Raw genomic sequence first — 23,063 nt, 5'->3', positions numbered from 1 at the left:
AAATATGTTTCTCACAAAATATAATTTCTGATGTGTGCCTTTTGTAACTATCCTTATTTGTAGTAAATGCACTTGGTAGTAATGACAGGAGCATGAGTCTTCATGAACCCGATAATGGGTGGAGCTACTATACCACTTACCGTCAATAACAGTCCTATTTGAACCAATCAATTCTCTTTGCCATCCATAGCAAGACTGTATGATTCATTATGCTCAGTGAGTCACTTAAGATTTCACTGAAAACCTATCATCAAAGATGTAAAAATTAAAAAATTTATGAAGCTTTAACTGAGAGGAACTAATCCCTCATTAAAATCAAAATCACATCGACAAAAAGGGGGTTACTCTCCAACTGAAATGTGTTTAATGAGACCATAATTCTTTCATTCATTCTCTTATTCATGCATAACTAGATCCGAGCACCAAAATAATTCAGCATGGTGGGAAAGCTTTGGTGAAGGGTAAAAAAATTGAATGACATACATTAATTACATTATAAGTTACACCTGTAGATAACTGCACTCAACCTGCATTAGACCAGAGGATTCAGAAAAGGATTTAACAAGTCTGACAGGCCACTGGAACATTAGTGAATGGTGCTGTACTGATTGTTCTTCAGTATGTCGGAGACATGCCGTGACCTTCTGACCCTCTTGACCTCATGGTAATCACCAGTTTGCATGATGTGAATCCATTTCCAAAATGTGCCTGGGGAGTTAGCCTCGTTAAACCATTGCCCTGCCCTACTACTTAAACCATAGTCAGATGTTCTTTGAATCACTTTTGAATTTACTTTATTAATTTGGTTGAAATTTAATCATTCATGTTGCTCTGTTGGAGAGTTTTCCTGAAACATTTCAACCCAGAATTACAGACCCTTCCTGTACTTTGCCGTCACGTTCCGTAACTTCAACAACAACAATTTGTCCTTGGGGCAGAACGTTCCTTTGTACCCTGTTGGGTTTATTATAAATAAAGCGCTGCTTTTTGCATTCAGAAGCAAAGAATATAAATTATGGCGAGAGGATAGATTAATTTTGCTAGTTGAGCAGACAACAGGGGCCAAAGGGGTGGCCACGTGACTGCCTGTTTACAAAGGAAGATTCCCGGTGCGAACCTGGCAGCAGGCGCGCATTAAGCCTGCTGCAGGACGGTGCACTGAGGTAAGTCCACTCCCCACAGCTGCCGTAAATCCCCACACTGGCCCAAACAGCCTCCCGCAGCCTTACCGGTAAACTTCTCAAAAGGCTGCTTGAAACAAACCCTACTCGCCAAACAAAGCAGGAACAAAATAAACTGCAAGGAGGGAATCGCATATCTTTTCTGACCTGAAATGAACCACGGTGCAAGGTAACATGTTACATAATGAAGAGGTTGCAACAAACATCCTTGGGGGGTCTTATAGAAACCTACTGGTCATGTTACAAAAACAAAAACAAAACATGAAGACAGTAACACAAGCCCAGTGATTTAAAAATGGATTATCATGTCCGGTAGTTATTTACTGACAAAATGTACACGGCTTACTACTTATTTATTAATTTTTAAAATTACCTATTCATTCAAGTATTCAATTTATTTTCTGATGCACCTTTGAAGGTGTTCTGCTGAGCATTAGATAACTAGTAATGGTGGCCTAGGAGGACTCAAACCAAATCTCATCAAGTCCGATCTGTCACCTCCCAGCCCATAAATCTCTAAATCTGACAAGGAATTTCAGTGGGCAAAAGGCAGCTCTCCTCAGAGAAAACAGCGTGAGTGTACGCAAGCTGCCTCGCAGTTGGCTGCCCGGTGCACGCCCACCGGCCCATGAATGTGGAGTATAAACCCCTTGGTTCCTCTGCAGGCTCCACTGCACAGGACTTCAGACTTCGGGACAGGACCTCGGATCCCCAGGGTTCTCCTGGAGCATGTGAGTATCCACTGGCACAAAAGCCCCTCTGCTGTCTGACGGGACTGCGGTCCTCCAGGTAACGGCAAACGGCATGGGGTCTGCTGGCAGAGCACAGTGCATTCCGACTGCACACGAGTGTTAAGAAAGTGTACTGTGCGAGTGGGCTTTGAACACGGGGCTGCTGGCCGAGGACACGTAAGTAACTTATGACAGTACACTTTTAGGATGTCACGGGAGTAGCTTACCAGTGAAGTGGTTACAAAAATACACCTCAAAACTGCATTGATGACATGGAATTTGATCCATAGATCTTCAATGTGTACATTTATGTATGTACAAGTATGTGTGCTCATGCATACATGCACATGCATATAGGCAATATTTGTATCTGCTGTGTGTAGATAAAATCCTCTGTATTTTAGTTTGTTTTGGAAGGGAAGTGAAGTGCTTATTTGATCCAAATGTGGTCCTTTATTGATTGTTTTGTAATTTTTTGAGGTCCTGTTTTGAAAATGCATACATTTCCTTTGATTGTCTTTTGTTAAATCTCTTCCTCCTCTTCAAAGCCAGTTATGAGATTGCAGGCTTTGTTTTTTGCAGTTGCAATCCCTATTCTGAGTATCGCACATCCAGTCCAAGTTATTGATACAATTTTTTTTTTGCTAGTTGACAACAGCAGGAGTTAAGTCTTTTCCCACAATGTCATTTATCTGGCAATGACAATGCACCTGTTGTTTCTGTTGACATGTTCATTTACATACATCACCAGCTTTATTTTCTCAATGGTGCTCAATCCTAATTTGTGTCTGGAGCAATCTCACTCTAATGTACCTACTCTGAAATACTGAGATGCACCAGTTGCAAACCTTCACGAATTTACATGCCTGTTAAATCTATGCCGTTGCTGACACTTAAATGTAAGGTGCTGAAGCTGTCAAATTTCAACAGGCGTTTCTTAAACATGGGGTCATTGCATATGAAAATATGATTCTGATTTTAGAATTAAATGCATCATTTGTGAGCAATATGAATTTGCTCTCTAGCTTGCTATTCAGACTGAAGTGTGAGATTTTGAGCTGAAAAATCGTCAGATACATTTTTGTTGTATGGTGTTTACTGTTCCGATTTAATTAGGGATATGATGGGTAGTGTAAAGTTAACAAATATGCAAAAGTTTGTGTAACAGGCTTCCAGTATTATGCAATGGTGCCACCATGTGGGAGAATAATGGATGGTATTTTAACCATGGCCATTCATGCGTTTAAAGTTAAATCAGCACAACTTGCTAAACTGCAAACTGCATGTGGTTTGTTTCCATGCTACAGCCTGCTATTACATTGTATCAGCCATCACCAGCTGATTTAATGCTTCCAATGTTCAATGTTTTCAATAATTACATATTGTGCTTGACCATAATGTTGTCATTGATTATTAACACTCAGCATCATATTTTTAGACCACTGTACAATATTTCTGACCTTAAGCAAATCATTAAGCATTAAGCAAATCATTAAGCAAACAACATAACAACAGCACTATTCTATTTACATTGCACAGTGCCACTGCCCTTTGGCTATATTGTTTGTAAATACACAAGGGAGCAAAGCTACCGGGCAACTGCCCAAATGCATTTACATTTTAGCTGGTTAAAACATTTCAACTGAAACAACTGGCTTACGCACACAAACGTGCATTCAGCTTACTTCTTACCATGCATTTGTAACTATTCTCATGTTCCTCGACTGCAGCACCCAACTGCAGTGCAACTGATGGAACACATCCAGCTATATGGCCAAAGGAACAGGAGCAGCCTTACCTAGCAAGCAACATTAGCAAAATCATACCACTATCAGGTAGTAGTGTAGATAGCTGAGCCCATCTGAGATGTCCTGGAATAAAATGAGCATTTGCTGAAGTTTGACCATATTCTTAGAAGAACTGGATTATTGACTGCTTTGAGTTAAGTGGATGTGCAGACATTCCCAGCAGAGTTAGGAAAAGCCCGCCAGCCAGTTTGTATCCCTTGGCAACACTATCCCACCAGCTTTGATTGGCTGTTTCTAAAGCTAATTATGCTATTTCTTGGTTAAATCAAAAACTGTACGCCAAATGGGCGATACAGCTATGGTTGGCTACTATGAGGGTGACAATAAATCAAAGGTGAAACACAAGTGGTTTAAAAAACACGACATTAATAAGGTTGACATGAGGCAATGGATTATTAACTGGGTTTATCAATAGAGTGTGTGCTATATACAGTATAATAAATTCACAATACAATAGAAATGTTACATTTACATTTGTTTATGAGCATATCACAGTTGCAAAATTACATTTCAGCAACCAAAAAACAGAAACCATAACAAAAATAACAATATCGAATAAATCCATTCTTTCCAATTAGAAATGATCCACATGATATTACACTTAATGCATGCCAATCCTCTTTAAACAATCGAGCTCTTTATCTGAAAGTGCTCTGAAGCCCTAGAGTGTAATGCTTTCGGAATTTCCCATAGTTCCATGTTCTCACAGAAAGGAAACATCTAATGAAAAATAAACACACCCCCTGTGTTGTCCATGCAGTTATAATTTTAACATTTATGGAAGGGGTCAGTCACTGATAACTGCAAGTGGACCTTCCAGCAAATCATTTTGGAAAACCAAATGGAAATACCCACAGATAAGAATCTTCATTGAGTGAAATTCTGTAACTGTTTGAGAAATTATTGGGACAGACAAATCATCAGTTTTTTGATCAGCAACAAAACATTTTTCTCCCTAATTCACTCAAAACACTGGTCTCAAGAGCACAAAGGTTATGAGAATTGCTGTTTTGCTATTGTCACTCTATTCAAATTGTAACGCTGCAAAGGGCTACTTTTACAATCGGCTGATTTATAGCACTGGCATGCTTTGGATTTTGTCCAAAGGCAAGGTCTGAGAGAAGTCTGTGGTCAGCTGAAACCCGAGGGAGCCAAGGTGAAAAAAATGCATTGTTGGCATAGCTACACACCAGGAAAGATCAACAGGTCTCATATCCAGGGTACAGTTACAAAATCAAGTGCAGTTACAAAATCAAGATTGCAAAACGTGTTAAAGTAAGATATTTTTCCAAATGCCATTCAATGGCATACAGCGCTACTGTGTAATATTATGTATAGCCATGTATCTCGCCGAGACACAAAATAAAGTGCCAAACAAGTACGTCTGGAGGTCATCGGCATCAGCACTATAGCGTCTGGAGGGGAAATGTACCCATCATTTCTGGAGGAAAGTGCGCAGTCAAATGGCTTCAAGGCTGAGAAGAGCAATAGTATTGGACTGAACAGACCAGAGGAATAAGAAACATGTATACATCTCAGAGGTAAAGGTTTAAAGCCCTACTGCAAATTTACATTTACATAAATGAGTACTGTGAAGGAGTTATGAAAGCATTGTAAATGCCAAATCATGAACATCTGTGGCAGCATTAACTCCATAAGATTGGAATGGTTTATCATCACTAAATTTAAGCATTTCTAAAAAAAGTGTTGCATTCAACACATCAGCCGGTTTAGTTAGTCACCATAAATTCGTAAAGTTTGAAGGGTGATGTAATCAGCTTTTCTGTATGAAGACAAGAGAAAAAATACTGTACTTGTCCTGTTGAGTTTATAAAATTTATAGAGACAGGTTGTGTGTTGAGTGCACTATTACTAAAACAATCAGTAAAACAATAACAAATTTAAAATGTTGTTTCGCTAACAAATTTATTTAGGATCATTTGCTGCCATGTGGCACTCAAAGTTGCGAACAAACCAGCTAAATTTAATACGTCCCTGCCATTGCTTTGATTTTTTGATAGCTAGTACAGGCCATTGGAATGATCCAACAATGATACAACAACAACTAGAATTATTTGAAGAGATTGATTTGAAAATCAATCCTCTATTTTCATTTCCCCCCTAAATATACAAACTGAATCCTTCCCCTTTTCAGATGGCATGCGAGAAAGTGAAAGCACCACACTCCTTTAAGTGTCCACTCACCATCATTAACTTATTCTAAACAAATATTTGGAAGTTGAATTTTTAGACAATCCCTACACTGACTAAGACCTGTCTGGACCGGTTTTTCTACCGGTATTCAAAACACACATGGTTATAAAGAGCACATCTGAGAGGGCTCAGAGTGCAGGTCCATTGGAGAATACTGCACTTACACACTGCCCTGTCTGAACTTTCTGTCATTCCTTATTTCTGTTATTATGTGATCTCCGCAGTGTAGGTGGTAAACAATCTCTGTGGATCTTCCATACAGTACACATGAACAGAATGAGGGATGCCAGAAACAGCAGACATGAGTGCAAGTACCTGTATAAAAAAAACCTGCTTAGCAGAATTTACAGAGATGGGTGGGGATACCCTGAAAACTCCTCTGCTCGTGCTGAATGGCCATCTAGGTAGGTGACGCAAACTATAGCCAGTGTCTGTGAATGACAGACCAACTGTGATAATACATCAAAGTTAGCTCACCTGATAATAAATGCATTTAGAATGAAGTATAACCTGTCTAATTCAAGTAATTCAGGTTTGTGGTTAAAGAGGAACTCAGTACAAGGAAAACGTGGCGTTGGTTCAGTGAGTAGAGCTGAATACCCTAATGATTCACCTTCAGTGGAGGGAGAGACGGGCATCTTTTTTTTTAGTGAGGCTTCCTGTTTCGTAGGCTGGCTGTTCAAGGTCAGCAGATCTGGGGGGAGGAGCTAGCTGCTGCTGTGGCTGCCTAGCGTGAGAGCACATGGTTCTGTGGTTTTGAAAATTCTGGCGAGGGGATTGGATGAGCAGTGAAGGGGCGGGGGCCTGCCTTCCCGTCCAGTCAGGTGCACCGAATGCGGAGGCAGCGGACAGGGGGGGGAGGGCAGACAGAGAGCTGATGTAAGAGTGAGCACGCAATAGTTACAATGGAAGGAGACGTTTCCCAGGAAGAGAGGCTGAGGAAAGCTGTTCAGTGACTCCGGCACATGGTAGGATGCCAAGCACAAGTAAGGGACTGCAGGTGCTGCGTGTGTGTGTCTGTGTCTGTAAGTGTTCCTCTGCGCCTGTGTCCGTGTGTGTGTTTCACACAGTCTGTACATGTATGTGTGTGTGAATGGAATTGATTGAAAGAGCATCATGCTTCTTATTTATGTCAAAAAGAATCCACTTCCCCCTTTCCCCTATGATAGGTTTTTCGTTTTGTAAATTGGATTTCTTTACTGTATTTCCTGTGCTATTAGATTGTTCCTTGATGTATTTCCTGAAATTAGTCGATTGGGTATGTTGAGAGCAGGGAGCAAAACCACAGCAGTGAGTGTTGCGACTTTGCTAGGTTTTGAGCTGCCTGTGTGTATGTCCATGAGGAACAGCTGTTGATGGGGAGGCTAAAGAGATAATCCCCCACATGCATGTCACCCTGAGCCTGGGAGTATTAAAGGACCTTCAGGCACACAGCGGACAGCCTTTAGAGTCACTGGAATAAATATCTTAAAATAAAAAAAACTGATAAAATGAACTGTAGGGTGGTTCTGTGTGAAAATACCTGAGGAGGGGTTTTTGAATGTATGCAGTATTTTGAACATTCAGCCTTGAGCTCTCTGAGGGTAAGCTCCTGATCATTCTTTCAGAAACCAGTTGTAGGTTCAAAAGTTACAATACAATATCAATATTATTAACAATGGCCAGTTCTCTTGATGTACTCCACAAATGCTGTTGTGTTTTGTTTAGTTTCACATAAGGACAAGCACATACACCCACTACATGACCTTGTCTGGCTTCACAAAAAAACACAATCCCCTTTACTCCCATCATGATATGTTTTACCCCACTGTTTGGCAGATCCACGGAATACGGAAAGGATATTGTTTTGAAATGATATGTGCACATTATTGCCTCTGCGTTTTTCTTTCAGATTCGTAGCATCTGTAAAAGGGTCCTTCAGCTGCCTGAGAAAATTCCACACTCCCATACTCCAAAATGTCATTCCTCACTCACGTGCTGGCCTGCCTGTTTGGCATGGGCTCCTGGGTGGCAATAAACGGGATGTGGGTGGAGCTACCCCTCATTGTCCCCGCCATCCCTGAGGGCTGGTACCTGCCCTCCTACCTGACGGTCCTCATCCAGATGGCCAACATCGGGCCCCTGTTCGTCACGCTGATGCACCGCTTCCGGCCCGGCGCGCTCAACGAGACGGCGGTCATCTACACCATCGTGGCTGTGGGGATCCTGGCCTCCTTCCTGCTGGCCTTCTTCTGGAGGGAGACCCTGGCCATAGGGGGCGTCCGTCACAGCGTGGCCCTCCTGGTGCTCACCTTCTTCCTCTCCATGGTGGACTGCACGTCGTCCGTCACCTTCCTACCCTTCATGATGCGCCTCCAGCCTCAGTACCTCACCACCTACTTCATCGGGGAGGGCCTCAGCGGGCTCGTCCCCGCCCTGGCGGCGCTCATCCAGGGCGTGGGCATGGTCCACTGCCGGAACGTCACGCTGAACGACACCCTGGGCAACTCCACAGGCGTCGTGCACGAGATCCAGGCGCACTACCAGCCGGCCAACTTCTCGGCCCAGGTGTTCTTCCTCTTCCTCAGCGCCATGATGGTGGTGTGCCTGGCAGCCTTCCTACTCCTCAACTACCACCCCTCCGTGGGGCGGGACCGGAAGAAGAGCAAACGCTACCTCAACGGGGGGCTGTGTGAGGAGAAAGGGGGTCTGGCCCTCGGCCTGCACAGCCAACCGGAGCAGAAGCCCATGATCAGCCCCCTGGACAGCCCCAAGAAAGCACCCCACAGCACTTTTGGGACTGGGACCTACAGCGGGCTGGAGCTCCTGTTTGTCTTTGTGGTCCTGGCCTGGGTCAATGCCCTGACCAATGCTGTGCTGCCCTCTGTCCAGTCGTACTCTTGCCTGCCCTATGGGAATAGGGCCTACCATCTAGCTGCCACCATGGCTGCCGTGGCCAACCCCGTGGCTTGCTTCATTGCCATGTTTGTGCCTATCAGGTATGTATGAGAGAAAGAAAAAGCGTGTCACGTTGTTGCATTGCAGTGGCTATTTATACAGTAGGTACAAATGTTGGCTTGTGTTACTGTTCACCAGACTACAGTCATGACGAGTAACTAGTTCCAGTCAAAAATGTGTGCATGTGTAAAATGTTGACTTTTTTAAAAATCTGAATTTGAATTTGCAATTTCTACATGATTATTCATTCATTCAAGTATGCTGCCCGCTTATCACAAAGTACACAGTTTGTCGTTTACTGTGTGTGTGGAGGCGGGGGGAATTACATCAAAGGCTCAGATAGTATTTGTCAGTCTTACATACAACACACACAAAAGTTAGATAAGTTAGATAAGTTAGACACAGATAATAAGTTACTCATTTTGTTCAGTAGCTTGCCAGCTCCATTAATGTGGTTTTAATGTTAAGGTTCAAGTGTGCACTGAGCCGTTACTGAATGTGTGAAATCGCAAAGCATTAACAAATTTACTGAATCCGAAGAATTTTCACAATGGAAATAGCTAGTGATAGGACATTATTTCACACAAATATGTTAATACATGACCTAGGTGTATTAAATTCTTACTGTCAAAGTGAATTATAACTGTGATTAGGTAAATGCATGGACAACGTCTGTATGGTCTTTATTAATTCAACAAATAGAAACTAAAAACTTTTTACCCTTAGGCAGATTTTGCAGATTTCACATCTTTAAATTAAGCTCCATATAAAATAATATAATTACTGACAATCATAATTCCCTGCTTTTATCATTTAAAGTTAAGGCAATTCGGCATTTATTTCAACCTCGTGATTAGACAGGGATCTGACACAGAAGCATCGCATCAGAACAAGCAAAATATCCCTGCAAATCTAAGCATTTTTCTGTCAAACCAGTTGTCTTTTTTTCAACCGTATAATTCAGCTGGGAGTGACTCAGCAATCCTTACACGTACTTCCTCGCACAAAAAAACATCCACAATGATTTGGTTATTTCAGTCGTTTGTTCAAACCAGCAGCGAAGACAATATGGTGCTGCGCGATTTGAATGTTATCAGCGCTATCGGGAAACAAGCGTAGAGCTCTGCAGCGCAGCAGGGGTTGCCGTGGAGGTTGCACACGTGGTGCGGTGAATAGAGATGGTTTTGCACTTTTTCCAGGTCCTTGGTCCTGATGGGCTTTCTCACCGTAACCGGAAGCGGGATCGGAGCGTACATCATGGCCATGGCGGCGCTGAGTCCTTGCCCCCTGCTCGTCCACAGCGACGCAGGAACCGTGCTCATAGTAAGATTTCATTCATTTCCCGATCAGAGCAGAACAGTCATACTGAGGCATGACTTTGCCGTAGTTGTCACGCTCCGAAACATATATGTGTTAGAATATGAAATCCAAACTTTAAGGTTGTAGTTACTATCTTGAGGCAAATATTTCAAAGTAGATCAAGTATCACGTGTTCCACGTTTCATGTAGACAGAAACATATATGTTAATATACTAAATATTAAATTAAATATTCTGAACCAGTAGCATTTCACTATATGTTTGACTACATACTATATGTTGGTACCATAATATGTGAATGTATGCATTCTGTTGCTCACACTGGGGACTCCACATTTTGTGCATTAGATAGCATGTGACAGAGGCAATAATGTACATATTATACTAGAAATATGAGAATTTGATAGTACCCAACATTTTTAGTTTTCTCCACTGTAATGGAGAAGTAGAAACTGAAAATGAGAACTTATCATGAAAAGTCCATTTCATGGAAATTCATTTAGTGGAAGTAAAGTCAATATTATTGCTTACTTATGTATTATTGGTAACTCATGTAAAAAGTGGCTATTAATAACTCAATATTAATATATTAAGCTTGGAAAGAGTGGTGGTGGGGATCATATAAAGCACATCAGCCACCACTTACTTTAAGGCACTATAATATTTTTGTGACTTATATCAGTGATCTCTCTGCTACAGGTCTCTGCCTGGATACTGTTTGTCCTGACATTGTCCTATGTGAAGGTGATCATAGGAGTGATCCTGCGTGATGAGGGACACAGCGCCCTCGTGTGGTGTGGAGCTGTGGTGCAGCTAGGCTCTATGGTGGGAGCCTTGTCCATGTTTCCCCTTGTCAGCGTGTATAACTTCTTCACATCAGGACATCCATGTAACACAAAGTGCCCAATGTAACTACCCAGAAAATTCAGATGGACTCAGTCCTTCAACAAAAGCTCAGAGCATCTTGTTTCTGCATTTTTTGTGACATTTCTCTTCAGTGATTTTGATAAATTCACCATTTTTTATACATTTATGTCACCACCCAAAGACTAGTCCCACAGATCTCTCAAAAGCACTGATTGCTGACCATACAACAGAACCACTGAGAGATTTTGGGACGAGTGCTTGTGGAACTCAGATGGGTGTACTTTACCAGGTCATGTTCTGTTACTGATTTATTTTTGTTTATTTTTGTCTTTTCCTGTAAACGCTTGGGCTGGATCACCATATCTGTGCTATAAACCGCTACAGAATCCAACTATATTCACTACTCTTTATCCCTTTCATAAAAAGCAGTTTGTATTCCAAAGACCATGGAAACTAATTGTTTTATAGCATAGTTTCAATAGCCTTAACATTCTGAAATACAGCTTGTCTCAGACAGTTAATATTTCAGGTATAGTTATATGACGACTGAGCCGACATTCAGCTATGTTCTGTATAATGCCGGAATAGAATATTGCCTTAGGTCAACATTATATGGTTGTAATGTAAATGTGAGGATTATTTTTTATATTTAATCTGATAATACATGTAAATTATGATGATGTCTGTATTATATTGCCCAATAAACTGTTTTTAAAAACTTTCTAAATAAGCCTGAGTGTGTTGACGATGCAATCATTTTGTGGTCACATCCCTTTCCTTTCTAAACAAATCTGTAAAACTAAAACTAAAGAAAGTAATGGAATTTTCCCCCTGTTTTTTTTTTAATCACAATGCTGATTCGCCTGATTAGTGCTGGGTCATTTAACGGTGGCTTCAAGGGATTAATGCTTCAGATTTGTCAAGCCAATTTAACTGATAAAAGCAATGTGTTGAAGTGTTTCAAACCTCAAATACTCTTCTTTAGGTTAAAAAATGTTGAGTGCAGGATATATGTTCAGATTTGTCCGCGACCTTAAAAATGCTCTGCATAGAATTAAGTTTTCTTACTAGCAGTCTTTACAGAGGGAAAACGGCACAATTATAAAATGGTTTCAAAATTTCCATTTCAAAAAAAAATGCATTCACCCTTGCAGCACAGGTCTGCCCTCATGTTTCTTTTTACACATTGTTTGCAGCCATGTAACAGATTAGCAGTCGAGTACATTGTTTCTTACCTAGTGGGTAGTTTCACTCACTTTTTTGCTCACCTTTGGAGGGTTAAGTGGCAATGTTTCCAATAGGATATTCAAGAACCATAAGTATTCAATAATCTTGTAGCACACTCCACAGAAATAGTTTGCGTATCTTCATTTAAATTGTGTCAGCCTTTCTGAACTTTTTAGTAAGAATATGTAAGCTTTTAAGATATTATTCTCAATAAAGTACAATGACATGAAAGGTGATTTGAAGAGGACTATGTCACTCCTGGAGCTGTCACTTGGCTCTAATCTTACATTTGTGCAATAAATTGTTGACATAGCTAACAGCCTGATTCTGAATTTTTCTTTGTCACAACATATCTCAGGCAATCTCAGGGGGAAAAGTGTGTTTCATGATACAGGACCAAAAGATCATCCCTCTAACATGTTCACGTTTTCTTGTTTGTGTACTACACTTAGCTGTGGTTCCTACTTGCACACATACTCCTTATGGTGGAGAAATAGCCTTGCTAAAATCTACATTATTTGTTCAGAGGACACAGCCCTTTAAGGTGTAGCTGTCTTTAAGTTGTGAATATAGCTGAAAGAAATCTATTTTGTCTGTTAAAACTAGGACTTATCATTTGTTTTCGTCTCAGCCTTCACTCCCATTATCTTCTCTGCCAAACATATTCCTCTAATGCTAACTTAAAATAATCAAAGTACACTCTATACTTAGGTAGCACAGTCCTGTGAAGTTTGCTTGTTCAGTTTATTGATAGTAGTCACACCAGCAGTGAATCTATGCATAAAATTTAGGACAGAGTGCACCATGAATTTGCTATATATTGTACCCGCCTTATGCATTATGCCAACCTCTAAATATACTGCAGTGTATGTTGCCACTGTGAAATTGATCTACAATAGCCAGCATTGGACATAAATTTGGGGGATGTTTTTTTCCACTCAAACTATCAAGAATGTTGGCTGCTGCTTCCCATGATGACCACTAGATTGCCTCGTAACTTCCTATGTGTTCCATGTCTTATCTAGATAATTTCTTCCACCTGTGTTGATTAGTCATTGGTTTCACCTGTGTTGTCTGTTATTCAAGCCCTGCCCTGTCCATCTATTTGCTTGGTCTTGAGTTTCTATGCTTGTTGTGTGTGAACTCTTGTACCAAGCGTGGGTTGTTTCCTCTTGAGTCTTCAGTAAAAGAAACGTTGTTTTCATTGAACCAAACCTTTTAGTCTCCTGAGTCATCCCTGCACTTGGATTTTCCCTGCTCCTTGTAACATAAACACGAGGTAGCTTTCTGTCATATCCACCGATCCCTTTCAGAAAGTTGAACAATTAAACAAATAAGCAATTGTTCTGTGTTATTATGAACATATTAGCTGATGACAACCTGAGTTGATCCTGTTTTGATGACAGGTGCAAAATTTTGAGATAGGCTGTCAGAACCCCTACCCAGAATATTTGTGGACTGATATATTTTATTTGATTAGTGTCAGCGTAGAAAAGGGCCACATGTTTCTATTTCTGTCTTTGTCTTTGTCTTTGTTTGCGCACTTCCCCACCTCTCACAGGCACTTGTTTACAACTCAGGACCTCAGGACAACCCAAACCGGTCCTGCTGCTCCCCTTATCAGTGGGACCCCCGCAGGTAACCTGAGGCACAGGCGCACCCCCAAGGACAGCCCCCAGGTCACCATTTCAGAATCAGAATCAGAATACGCTTTATTGTCATTGCACGGTGGGGGTGCAACGAAATTGTGGGCGGTCTGCAACAGCAGCGCACTGAGGAACATTTATGTAAACACAATACAAATAAGGCACACGACATAGGGAAAAAAATATACAAAATATACAATAAAATACAATAAATACAGTAAAATACAAATTTACAAATTTAAAAAGAAGACACATTGTAAGTGAAAAGAAATATAAAGAAAAACGTGCGTTAACATGGCCTTTTTTAAAAACTACTTAAAGTGCACAGTGGAATTGCACAGTTGTATTGAGGTAGAGGGTTGGGGGGGGGGGGGTGTCAGTGTTTGTTAGCAGTCCGTATGGCCCAGGGGAAGAAGCTATTTGTTAGTCTGGTGGTGTGGGACTTGATTGACCTGAAGCGCCGTCCCGAGGGCAACAGGTCAATCAGGTGATAGGCGGGATGTGAGGGGTCTCCTGTACTGGCCTTAATTTTACTGAGATCTGGATCTGGATATGTCGTCCAGGGAGGGCAGAGGGCAGCCGATAATTTTTTTTGCCGATAATTTGCCCTCGGACCTGCCCGTATACGGGACAATATAAAGGTGATGGTGACCTCCCCCACCTCAGTACCGCAACAATACCTGGGAGGTGAAGAACTGGGGAGACCAAGCCCTTGGGGACCAAGCATTGTGTGCATCTGTGCCAAAGAAACCACACACACACATACAACACACACACCCACATCCACCCATTCCCAAATCCCCAATAAACAACTGAACCCGAAACCTGACTCCTGTGTCCTGACCGACACCCCACTGTGACAGCAAATTAGCCTGAACCCAGTTACGGGTGAAACTGCCCCCTCAGTTTCAGTCAGTCCTGCATGAATTTAAAATCAACAATACCAGGTGAGGGTGAAACAGAAGGATGGCTGTTGGGCAAACCATTGACCCAAAACTGCTCTAATTTTCATGGTTAATCTCATTCAATGGGCAACTCTGCATCACCTGGAATCTTCACTCTCCAGTTGCTTAGCTTAGCCAATGTAAGGTACATATAAGCGTATCCTTAAAGCACAGTAGTACATTGGCACTTAGCATCTTCACCGTGCCTGAAGGCACCAGTGGCACAGACATGGCCCATGGGCTGTTCCTGCATTTCCCTTTGAGTCACAACATTGGCCACACCAACCAGCGCTGGCACACAGATATCAAACATGACTCATAAAAGTAAACCCAATTGACTCCACTAGCTCAGCTTGTCTCGTTTTCCAGGTTATATCAGTTCAATCCACCTCAACCAGACATCTCAGCTTTTCCTCCTTTCTCAGATACTTCGTTGCCTGTAAACAATTATAGAAAATTGTCCTCAGTTCAGATTCTGAACAAGCAATAAATGAAGGAAACCTTTCCAAAATAATGAAAATCATTAATGGATGCATTTTTTTCTAGGAAATGTGTTCTGGGCAGAATATTTTCTTGGAAGAAGAAGATGGTTATTCAGTAAGGGTCATTGAGAGGCAAAATATGATTACCCCAAGAGGGAGAGGATGCATTAGTTGTGTATCTAAGCAAGTGGTAATGGTAATGGTAATGAAATTTGGCCATAATAATTGCAAGTAGACTAAGTATGCTATATAAGTATATGCTATATATAACGACATATGATGTTGTTAAATAGATCACAGATATAGTGAATGAATGAATGAATGAATGAATGAATGAATGAATGAATGAATGAAATGAGTCAGTTTTAACTTCTTTTCAATCCATGCCGGTAAATAGCCTACACTACGTCACTGCTTCTAAATCCAACCACCGGTTTAGCGGACGTCCAGATGTAGAGTAAATTTACCAAAAACGGAAAAATGGTTTTAATTATTTTTTAAAATCAGGTTTTAATTGTTATTATGTTTTGTGGGAGAGGCAATTAAAGTATTTAAAGGTATTATTGTGTGGACGTGTTTTGGCTGCGGCTGATACCCTAACGCACCGGACACTATGCACCAAAAAACCGGACACTTTTGCAGCAAAACCCAGCATAGACGAAACACCTGTCAGAACTTTTTATTCACGGAAAGCTTAAATTTGCAATTGAGAATGTGTGTTCCAGGCCTACTTATGGAAACTTTTGCGCCCCTAATAAAACCTATACCCCCTCCATCCAACGCCCCACCACCCCTACATTTCATTTTCTACAGTTCATGAGTGTCACGAGCAGTAGTCAGAGGAGAAGGTATCAGTCATTGACATATATTTATAAATGTTTTAAAATATATTTCATTTTACATGGTCAGCAAATCTAAAAAAAAACATGTATGTTTTCTCGTTGAGAAGCTGAAAAATAAACATGAGCTGATGGAATACTATTTCCAATGACCAAACGTAACTGCTTACGTCTAAACATTCTGAAAGCGAATTTGTTTGTCTCCAAACGAATATTTACATTTAAATCAGAATGAAACGATTCTTCCACTTTCCCTGCACAGAAACATTATTAGCGGACAATATGCGGTCTTTGACTGGAATAATGCATAAGCAGAAACGATTGTGTGCGGATAAAGGTGTGTGACAATAACTGATTTCGGCTAATTAGGCCATGAGAATGTTATATTTATTTACTTTTACAGTAACGGAAAGTGATGTTGTATGGAAATATGCAACATAAAATATACAATAATATATGCCATACTATGTATGACAATTACAATGTATTTAATACATCTTCTTAGTCAATTCATCAGAAAATGTGAATATTTATGCTTTGTGGAAATATTAAAGAATGGACATACAAAACCAGAATCATATTCACTTTAGTAGTCTCTCTGGATATGGGTCTCTGCTAAATGATAAAATGTAGTATATTGTAAATAATTTCTATGCTATACCACTCTAACATATTTTCAAAAGTGAACCATAATATGCAATCTGGAAAGTACAACGGTACAGAAGAGAAGTTAGCAAAGACAGTGTGTCTCTCGCCCTGTATGTGTTTTCTTCAGAGAGGACGGCTGAGGTGACACATCCAGAGATATGCACCAAGGGACAGAGGAGCAGGTGGAGGGGTACAGCTGAGAGGAAAAGGAGGGCCTTGCCGCTCTCTAAGGACCTCAAAACAGGGCGAGAGAGCCTATGCACATTCAGAAACAACACGGACCTCTGCAACTCAGAGGTTGAACCAGCCAAGCAGCCTTGGCAAGGTATGGGTCACAGTAATGTTCTCCACAAGGGGGCGCCAGGAAGATACAGCATACAGCTACAGTACGCTAGGCTGTTAGGGTCTATCACTTATTTCAGTCCGATATTCAGTATTATTTTTATTTGACACTTTAATTACCCTCATAGAGCCCCTCTAACAGTGACTGGTTGAGATCAACTGGTGGTCTTCTGCCTCTCTCAGATTTCAGCCTAGTCTGATTGTGAGTCATTTCTGGCCTTATCATGACAAGTCTGTTGTTTAGTAACATCGAAATACGTAAAAGTCTTAGCCTGATTCTGTTTGAGACTCAGGGTTTGTGGATTTGAAGGAAACATACATCAGCAGTATTATGACTTAATATGTTACGCTAACCCTGTGTGTCTCAGTCTCTTACCCAGGGGTAAGGTCAGGCCACCGTGTTCTCAGAGACTGACATCTGCCTGTTGTGTATTGCAGAGCCCTTGGAGATGCGGTACGAAAAGGGAGTGTTACTGGGGCAGGGAGCGTTCGGGTCTGTCTATGCAGGTATCCGCAGGGCAGATGGATTGCCGGTGGGTGCCTCCTTCCCTCCCATCTACACTTTATGTCCACAAATGTGCACACACACACACACACACACACACACACACACTGCACACATAGCGCCCACAGCACACACAGCACATAACGCACACAGTGTTCTGAAGCCCCCAGCCTTCACTCCTTTAGTGAGACAAATTGTTCCATCTCTTAAATGGAGGGTTTTTTGGTTAGGAACCAGAGCAGCTGGGCATATTCCCTCCTTACTGTGGGACAACCCGCCTGCATTGGCGTGAAGTGTGTGAAGACAAAACACTCCAACAGTGGCGCTTGATTTTAAGCATATTGTTAAGCCTATTGTTATAGAGACAGCATAATTACTATACTGTCTTCATAATATTTACTGGGTTATGCAACTGGGTAGCATAATCTTTAATTGCATGTTGCATGTAATGTTAATGCCACATTTCACATTTTTCGCCTGATTTCTCCAGCAATTGTGTAATTGCACCACCTGTCTTGTTGCAAAGCAATGTGAGAAGATAGGGCTGTACCTCCCTCATCTCCACTATGGTGTCCTCAGGTGGCCCTTAAATATGTCACCAAAGACCAAGAGGATGAAGAGAAGGAGCAAGTAAGTACCCATCCATTATCCGTGGAGGCCCACATTAGGGCTGTGTCTTACAGCTTAAGTGCTCAGTAGGGCTGGGAGGCCCTAGAGACTGGGGAATGGAGCTGTTCTTCAGCACTGATTAGCAGGTGTGTAGAACAGTAGTGGGTGCTCATGTCTGTTAGCTCTGTGTTCAATTGCTGTGCTGTATCCCTGAATCAAGAGACGTCAGAACATTCTTTAGAAATTTCTCTTTATACCCTGAGGTCACCTGCAGTATCAGGGCCCTATGCTCCTGACTATAGCTGTGCTTTACCCCCAGGGCTGGAGTTCTGTAAATCCCTGTGCTGTACTCTGAGCTCTGTAAAGCCCTGTGCTGTTCTCTGAGTTCTGTAAAGCCCTGTGCTGTTCTCTGAGCTCTGTAAATCCCTGTGCTGTGCTCTGAGCTCTGTAAAGCCCTGTGCTGTTCTCTGAGCTCTGTAAATCCCTGTGCTGTGCTCTGAGCTCTGTAAATCCCTGTCCTGTTCTCTGAGCTCTGTAAAGCCCTGTGCTGTTCTCTGAGCTCTGTAAATCCCTGTGCTGTGCTCCGAGCTCTGTAAATTCCTGTGCTGTTCTCTGAGCTCTGTAAATCCCTATGCTGTGCTCTGAACTCTGTAAATTCCTGTGCTGTTCTCTGAGCTCTATAAATCCCTGTGCTGTACTCTGAACTCTGTAAATTCCTGTGCTGTTCTCTGAGCTCTATAAATCCCTGTGCTGTGCTCTGAGCTCTATAAATCCCTGTGCTGTGCTTTGACCCCCAGTGGATGCCCGCTGTTGCTGTGCTGCCCAGGTCCCTCTCCCCACAGCTCGCACAGGGGGGCTCTGTGCCCCAGGAGGTGGCGCTGCTGCAGCGGGTGACAGAGGCGCCAGCCAGCCCCCACATCGCGGGGCTCATTGAGTGGCGGGGCCGGCCCTCCTGCTACACTGTGGTGCTGGAGCGCCCCGAACCCTGCCAGGATTTGGATGCCTACTGCCGGGACCAGGGGGGTGTCCTGAGAGAGGCGCTGGCACGGCCTGTCCTGGCACAGCTGCTGCGGGCGCTCCTGCACTGCCAAGAGCGGGGTGTCCTGCACCGGGACGTGAAGCCAGACAACCTCCTCATTCAGACCAGCACCCTCAAACTCAAGCTGATTGATTTTGGCTGTGGAGACCTGGTGAAGGACACTCCCTACAAGCGCTTTGCTGGTCAGTGACAGGAGCAGCTGAGGACACTGATGCATTCATGAAGATAATGTGCTGCTTATTTGTTACATTTATGCAGGGTAATGCAGACTAATGTCTAATGTTACATGTAAAATGGCTGCACTCATATCATCCAATTGTACTTTACCAGCAATGTCCTTTATTTTGTGCTAAAGCCTTCTCATTCTCACAGATGACACACTGCTTAACTGCATGTATGGAGCAAGCGTGTTTAGTCATATGTTTGTCTGTCTGTCTCTCAGGTACACCACACTTCAGCCCTCCAGAAGTGTTTCTACAGAAAGAGTACCTGGCTGGCCCTTGCACTGTCTGGTCAGTGGGGGTGACCTTGTACAAGGTTGTTTGCGGACACCTGCCCTTTACCAACATCTGGCAGACTGCTAAGGGCAAGGTGAACTTCACCAGAGCACTCTCACCTGGTGAGGACCCATGGGAGAGGGAGGGGCAGGGTATCCCATGTGATGCCAAAAGGGTTCCTAAGTCACCCCTCTTTGTCCTCTCTCCAATCACGTTCCCTGTGTCTCGCCTCCAACAGAACTGCGCCACGTGATTCGCCAGTGTCTGAAGCGCAGGGCAGAGGACCGCTCCACCTTGGAGCAGCTGCAGCGCCACCCCTGGCTCCACCCAGTCTCCTCAGTCCATCCCATCCTTTGATGCCTGCCAACCCTGTCCACCCTCCTACCCTCTTCCCATTCCTCTACCCCATTGCCACTTTAAAATGAACTCCTCTCTTACAAGCATTTGATCTATATTCTGTGTTTATAACCCCTCCCAGGTGCAGACAGACAGAGGATTGGCCAGAGGGATCAGTGTATGAGGCCTGGAAAAATGGCAGGCCGCCACAGCTGGAGAATATCATGGGAGTCAGGTGCAAGAGACAGGGACTCTTGGAACATGAAGCAGATGGCATGGGGCCAAGAGTGAGCTTTCTGTAAGTGTCTGTGTGTTTTGATGTGTCCTATGACTCTCCCTCCCTCTCTCTCTCTCTCTCTCTCCCTCTCTCTCTCTCTCACACACACACACACACACACACACACACACCCCACACACACACACACACACACACACACATACACATTTTAACATGAGTGAGTTGCACTCTGACTGTTGATGTCTCATATTCTCCTGCAGTGTCTGCTGTGCTGACCTGCAGGTTTCTGAGCTGATGGAGCCAAGGAAGTGACACAGAGGGAATGGCAGCTTGGCCAGCAGTGAAACCCATGACAAAGAGCCACATGGAACACCTCATTTCTTGGGAGAAGGATGCCTGTTGCAATTGGCAAAAGGGCTCGAGTGTGGACATTCCTCTGTTGTGTGTGTTTGTGTGTGTGTGTGTGTGTGTGTGTGTGTGTGTGTGTGTGTGTGTGTGTGTGTGACCTCCCAGCCATTTACAATGTGTGGAATTTTCCCTATGGGAGTAAGTACTACTGTCTAAGTACTTTTTTCCTCCCTACTTGTGAGCATCCAGTTGAATGTGTTGCTAATTTTAAATTTATTTTGCTTTATCTGGGCAGCAATGTATGCTATGTACATTTGCTAGTCAATATAATATGTATGTATCACCTTTGTATGTGATCAGCTTTTTGAGATCCGTAAAGCTCATATCTGCGCAGCTCTCCATACACGTGGCAAGCAACTTGAAATCAATTACCACATTCTATTATGAACTCTGTGAGTTTTTACATCTGGCCATTACATTTGTGCTTGCATCACTGGGAAAAAATGTGGTCAGCAAAACATTTCATATCTGTTCTGTTGTCTACAAGGCAGTGTTATTATGGATGTGTTGACTCACTACCTAGCTAATATCTTTTTTGCTAGAACACAAATGATTGCTATCACTTGATGTTACTACATCAGCTTCTAAATGGTGAACATTTTGCCCATCAATTTGTTTTACTGTAGTCTAGTTGACCTCGACCTAACTCACCTGTTATCTGCGAAAAATATTCAGCCAGACTCAACACATGGCTTATAATAGGTAGAGAGGCTAAAAGTAGCTAGAATGGGTTCAGATGCAGCATGTGACTGTTATTCCGCAATAGCAAGCTAACCAGGAACCAGTGCTTTGTGTTGTTGTTTTTAAATGTCTCACAAACCAATGATGTAATTAGCTATTTCATCTTATCCATTTCATGTATCATGCATAATCTATTATAAATGCTTAATGCAGCCATTCTGCCATGCTTATGTATGCTTTTTTATGATTTATGCAGTTTCTTTTAAGGTACAATGTGTTCAGCGGCCACTAGCTATATACCACAACAACGTCTGTAAGGTCTCTCACCTTGTGTAATACTGTTGCCATCTAGTGGCATCACAAGGAATGTCCACATCATTACAATTGGTATATACATTGCACTCTGCTTATAAGATTCAGCTACACATAGTGACAGAACCATTCCTCTTCTAACACTGTTGAAATACACTGATTATGAGGATTAAAATGTGTGTTTATGAGAATAATTTTAGACTTACTTACATGCAGTATGATACTTGATGGGCTTCAATGGTACACAATTAAAATAAAAAAAACAAATTTTCAATATGAGCACATTCTATTTCAAATTCACATCTGCTAATTAATGAAGCACCAGTATGTAAAATACTCTAATGAAACAGCTGTGCTGCTAACTGCTTGGGTGTTTAGTTAAGTGTCCATTGTATCCAGCTTGCCACTTGATATGGAAAAAAGAAGAAACCCACTTTCTACAGATCAACAATTCTGACTTAATCTTACAATAAAATTAGTCTGGCCAAAGACATGTAGCTGTGACATTGAGCATTCTATCTAAACTGTCTAAGATTCAGATTATTACTGAGTTTAGTTAAGGACTGTAACGAAAGAGTCAGAAGACCCAAGTGCAGAGCTCTAGTACTTTTAATAGAATCCACAAATCCAAAACAGAAATCTTCAAGAATGGTCCAAACACAAGCCAGGGTCAAAGAACCTGGAGGGCAAACAGTAATACCAAACAACCAATCCAAACCGCCAGACAATAAGCAGGGTCAAAACACAGGCAAACAGGTCAAAACAGGAACAGAGCAAGGCACAAACACCAAGACACCAGTTCAGCATGCAAATGCAATACCTCACAAAGAGGTGCCTGAATTGCGATCCTTAAATCCCCCGTGGTGATTAACTGAATTTGCTGCAGGTGTGGTTAAAACTCAGGCGACTCAGAGCGTGGCCGTGGCTGAACAAGGAGTTGGCTGGAGGCGGGTCTGACAAGGACATTGACTGCACCACAGCATTGTGCATTACACAGTGATAGCCTTTCACACGGTGACATTTAAATAATTCATGTCAACCATATTATTACTTTCTATTATTTAAAGGAAATATAAAGGATTGCAGAAGGCATTGCATTGCATGTTTTTGTCCATATTTGAAGCATGTAGGTAAGGATATTTCTAAATTAAATGTGAGAAAACGTTAACCATTCACTCCATTTTTATGTTTAATCTGTTCATAAAAATTAAATTGTCCTGGAAGGATGTGATTCTTATAAGCGGAGTGCACCT

At 42.2% G+C, this 23,063-nt stretch overlaps 2 protein-coding genes across 4 annotated transcripts; both read left to right on the top strand.

Annotated features, from left to right (window-relative positions):
- Positions 1-1,859: 1,859 nt before the first annotated feature.
- On the top strand, positions 1,860-11,751 carry si:ch73-196l6.5 (riboflavin transporter 2). Of its 3 annotated transcripts, none has more exons than XM_036539167.1 (4): positions 1,860-1,912; positions 7,826-8,912; positions 10,071-10,194; positions 10,890-11,751. In XM_036539167.1, exons 2-4 carry the CDS (start codon positions 7,891-7,893, stop codon positions 11,100-11,102), a joined length of 1,359 nt encoding a protein of 452 aa, XP_036395060.1. In that variant the 5' UTR covers positions 1,860-1,912; positions 7,826-7,890; the 3' UTR covers positions 11,103-11,751. The 3 variants fall into 3 exon arrangements, with proteins under 3 accessions (XP_036395060.1, XP_036395059.1, XP_036395062.1); XM_036539166.1 differs by lacking the exon at positions 1,860-1,912 and adding an exon at positions 6,820-6,920; XM_036539169.1 differs by lacking the exon at positions 1,860-1,912 and adding an exon at positions 6,827-6,902.
- A 4,747-nt stretch (positions 11,752-16,498) lies between these two features.
- Positions 16,499-20,192, top strand: LOC118785045 (serine/threonine-protein kinase pim-1). Its single transcript, XM_036539570.1, has 7 exons — positions 16,499-16,532; positions 16,971-17,168; positions 17,624-17,718; positions 18,270-18,320; positions 19,142-19,520; positions 19,781-19,957; positions 20,074-20,192. The coding sequence occupies exons 1-7, from the start codon at positions 16,499-16,501 to the stop codon at positions 20,190-20,192; spliced, it is 1,053 nt and encodes a 350-aa protein (XP_036395463.1).
- The last annotated feature ends 2,871 nt before the right edge of the window (positions 20,193-23,063 follow it).

This window comes from Megalops cyprinoides, chromosome 10 (assembly GCF_013368585.1).
Source record: "Megalops cyprinoides isolate fMegCyp1 chromosome 10, fMegCyp1.pri, whole genome shotgun sequence".
NCBI lineage: Eukaryota > Metazoa > Chordata > Actinopteri > Elopiformes > Megalopidae > Megalops > Megalops cyprinoides.
This window is presented reverse-complemented; position numbering and strand designations above follow the sequence as displayed.

Bases quoted from the DNA above. Each gene is read 5' to 3' on its own strand.
- si:ch73-196l6.5 (XM_036539167.1), top strand. From the start codon at position 7,891: ATGTCATTCCTCACTCACGTGCTGGCCTGCCTGTTTGGCATGGGCTCC. The intron at 8,913-10,070 runs GTATGTATGAGA...CACTTTTTCCAG, and splicing joins GCCATGTTTGTGCCTATCAG to GTCCTTGGTCCTGATGGGCT. The intron at 10,195-10,889 runs GTAAGATTTCAT...TCTCTGCTACAG, and splicing joins ACGCAGGAACCGTGCTCATA to GTCTCTGCCTGGATACTGTT.
- LOC118785045 (XM_036539570.1), top strand. From the start codon at position 16,499: ATGCATAAGCAGAAACGATTGTGTGCGGATAAAG. The intron at 18,321-19,141 runs GTAAGTACCCAT...CTCTCCCCACAG, and splicing joins AGGATGAAGAGAAGGAGCAA to CTCGCACAGGGGGGCTCTGT. The intron at 19,521-19,780 runs GTCAGTGACAGG...TCTGTCTCTCAG, and splicing joins TCCCTACAAGCGCTTTGCTG to GTACACCACACTTCAGCCCT.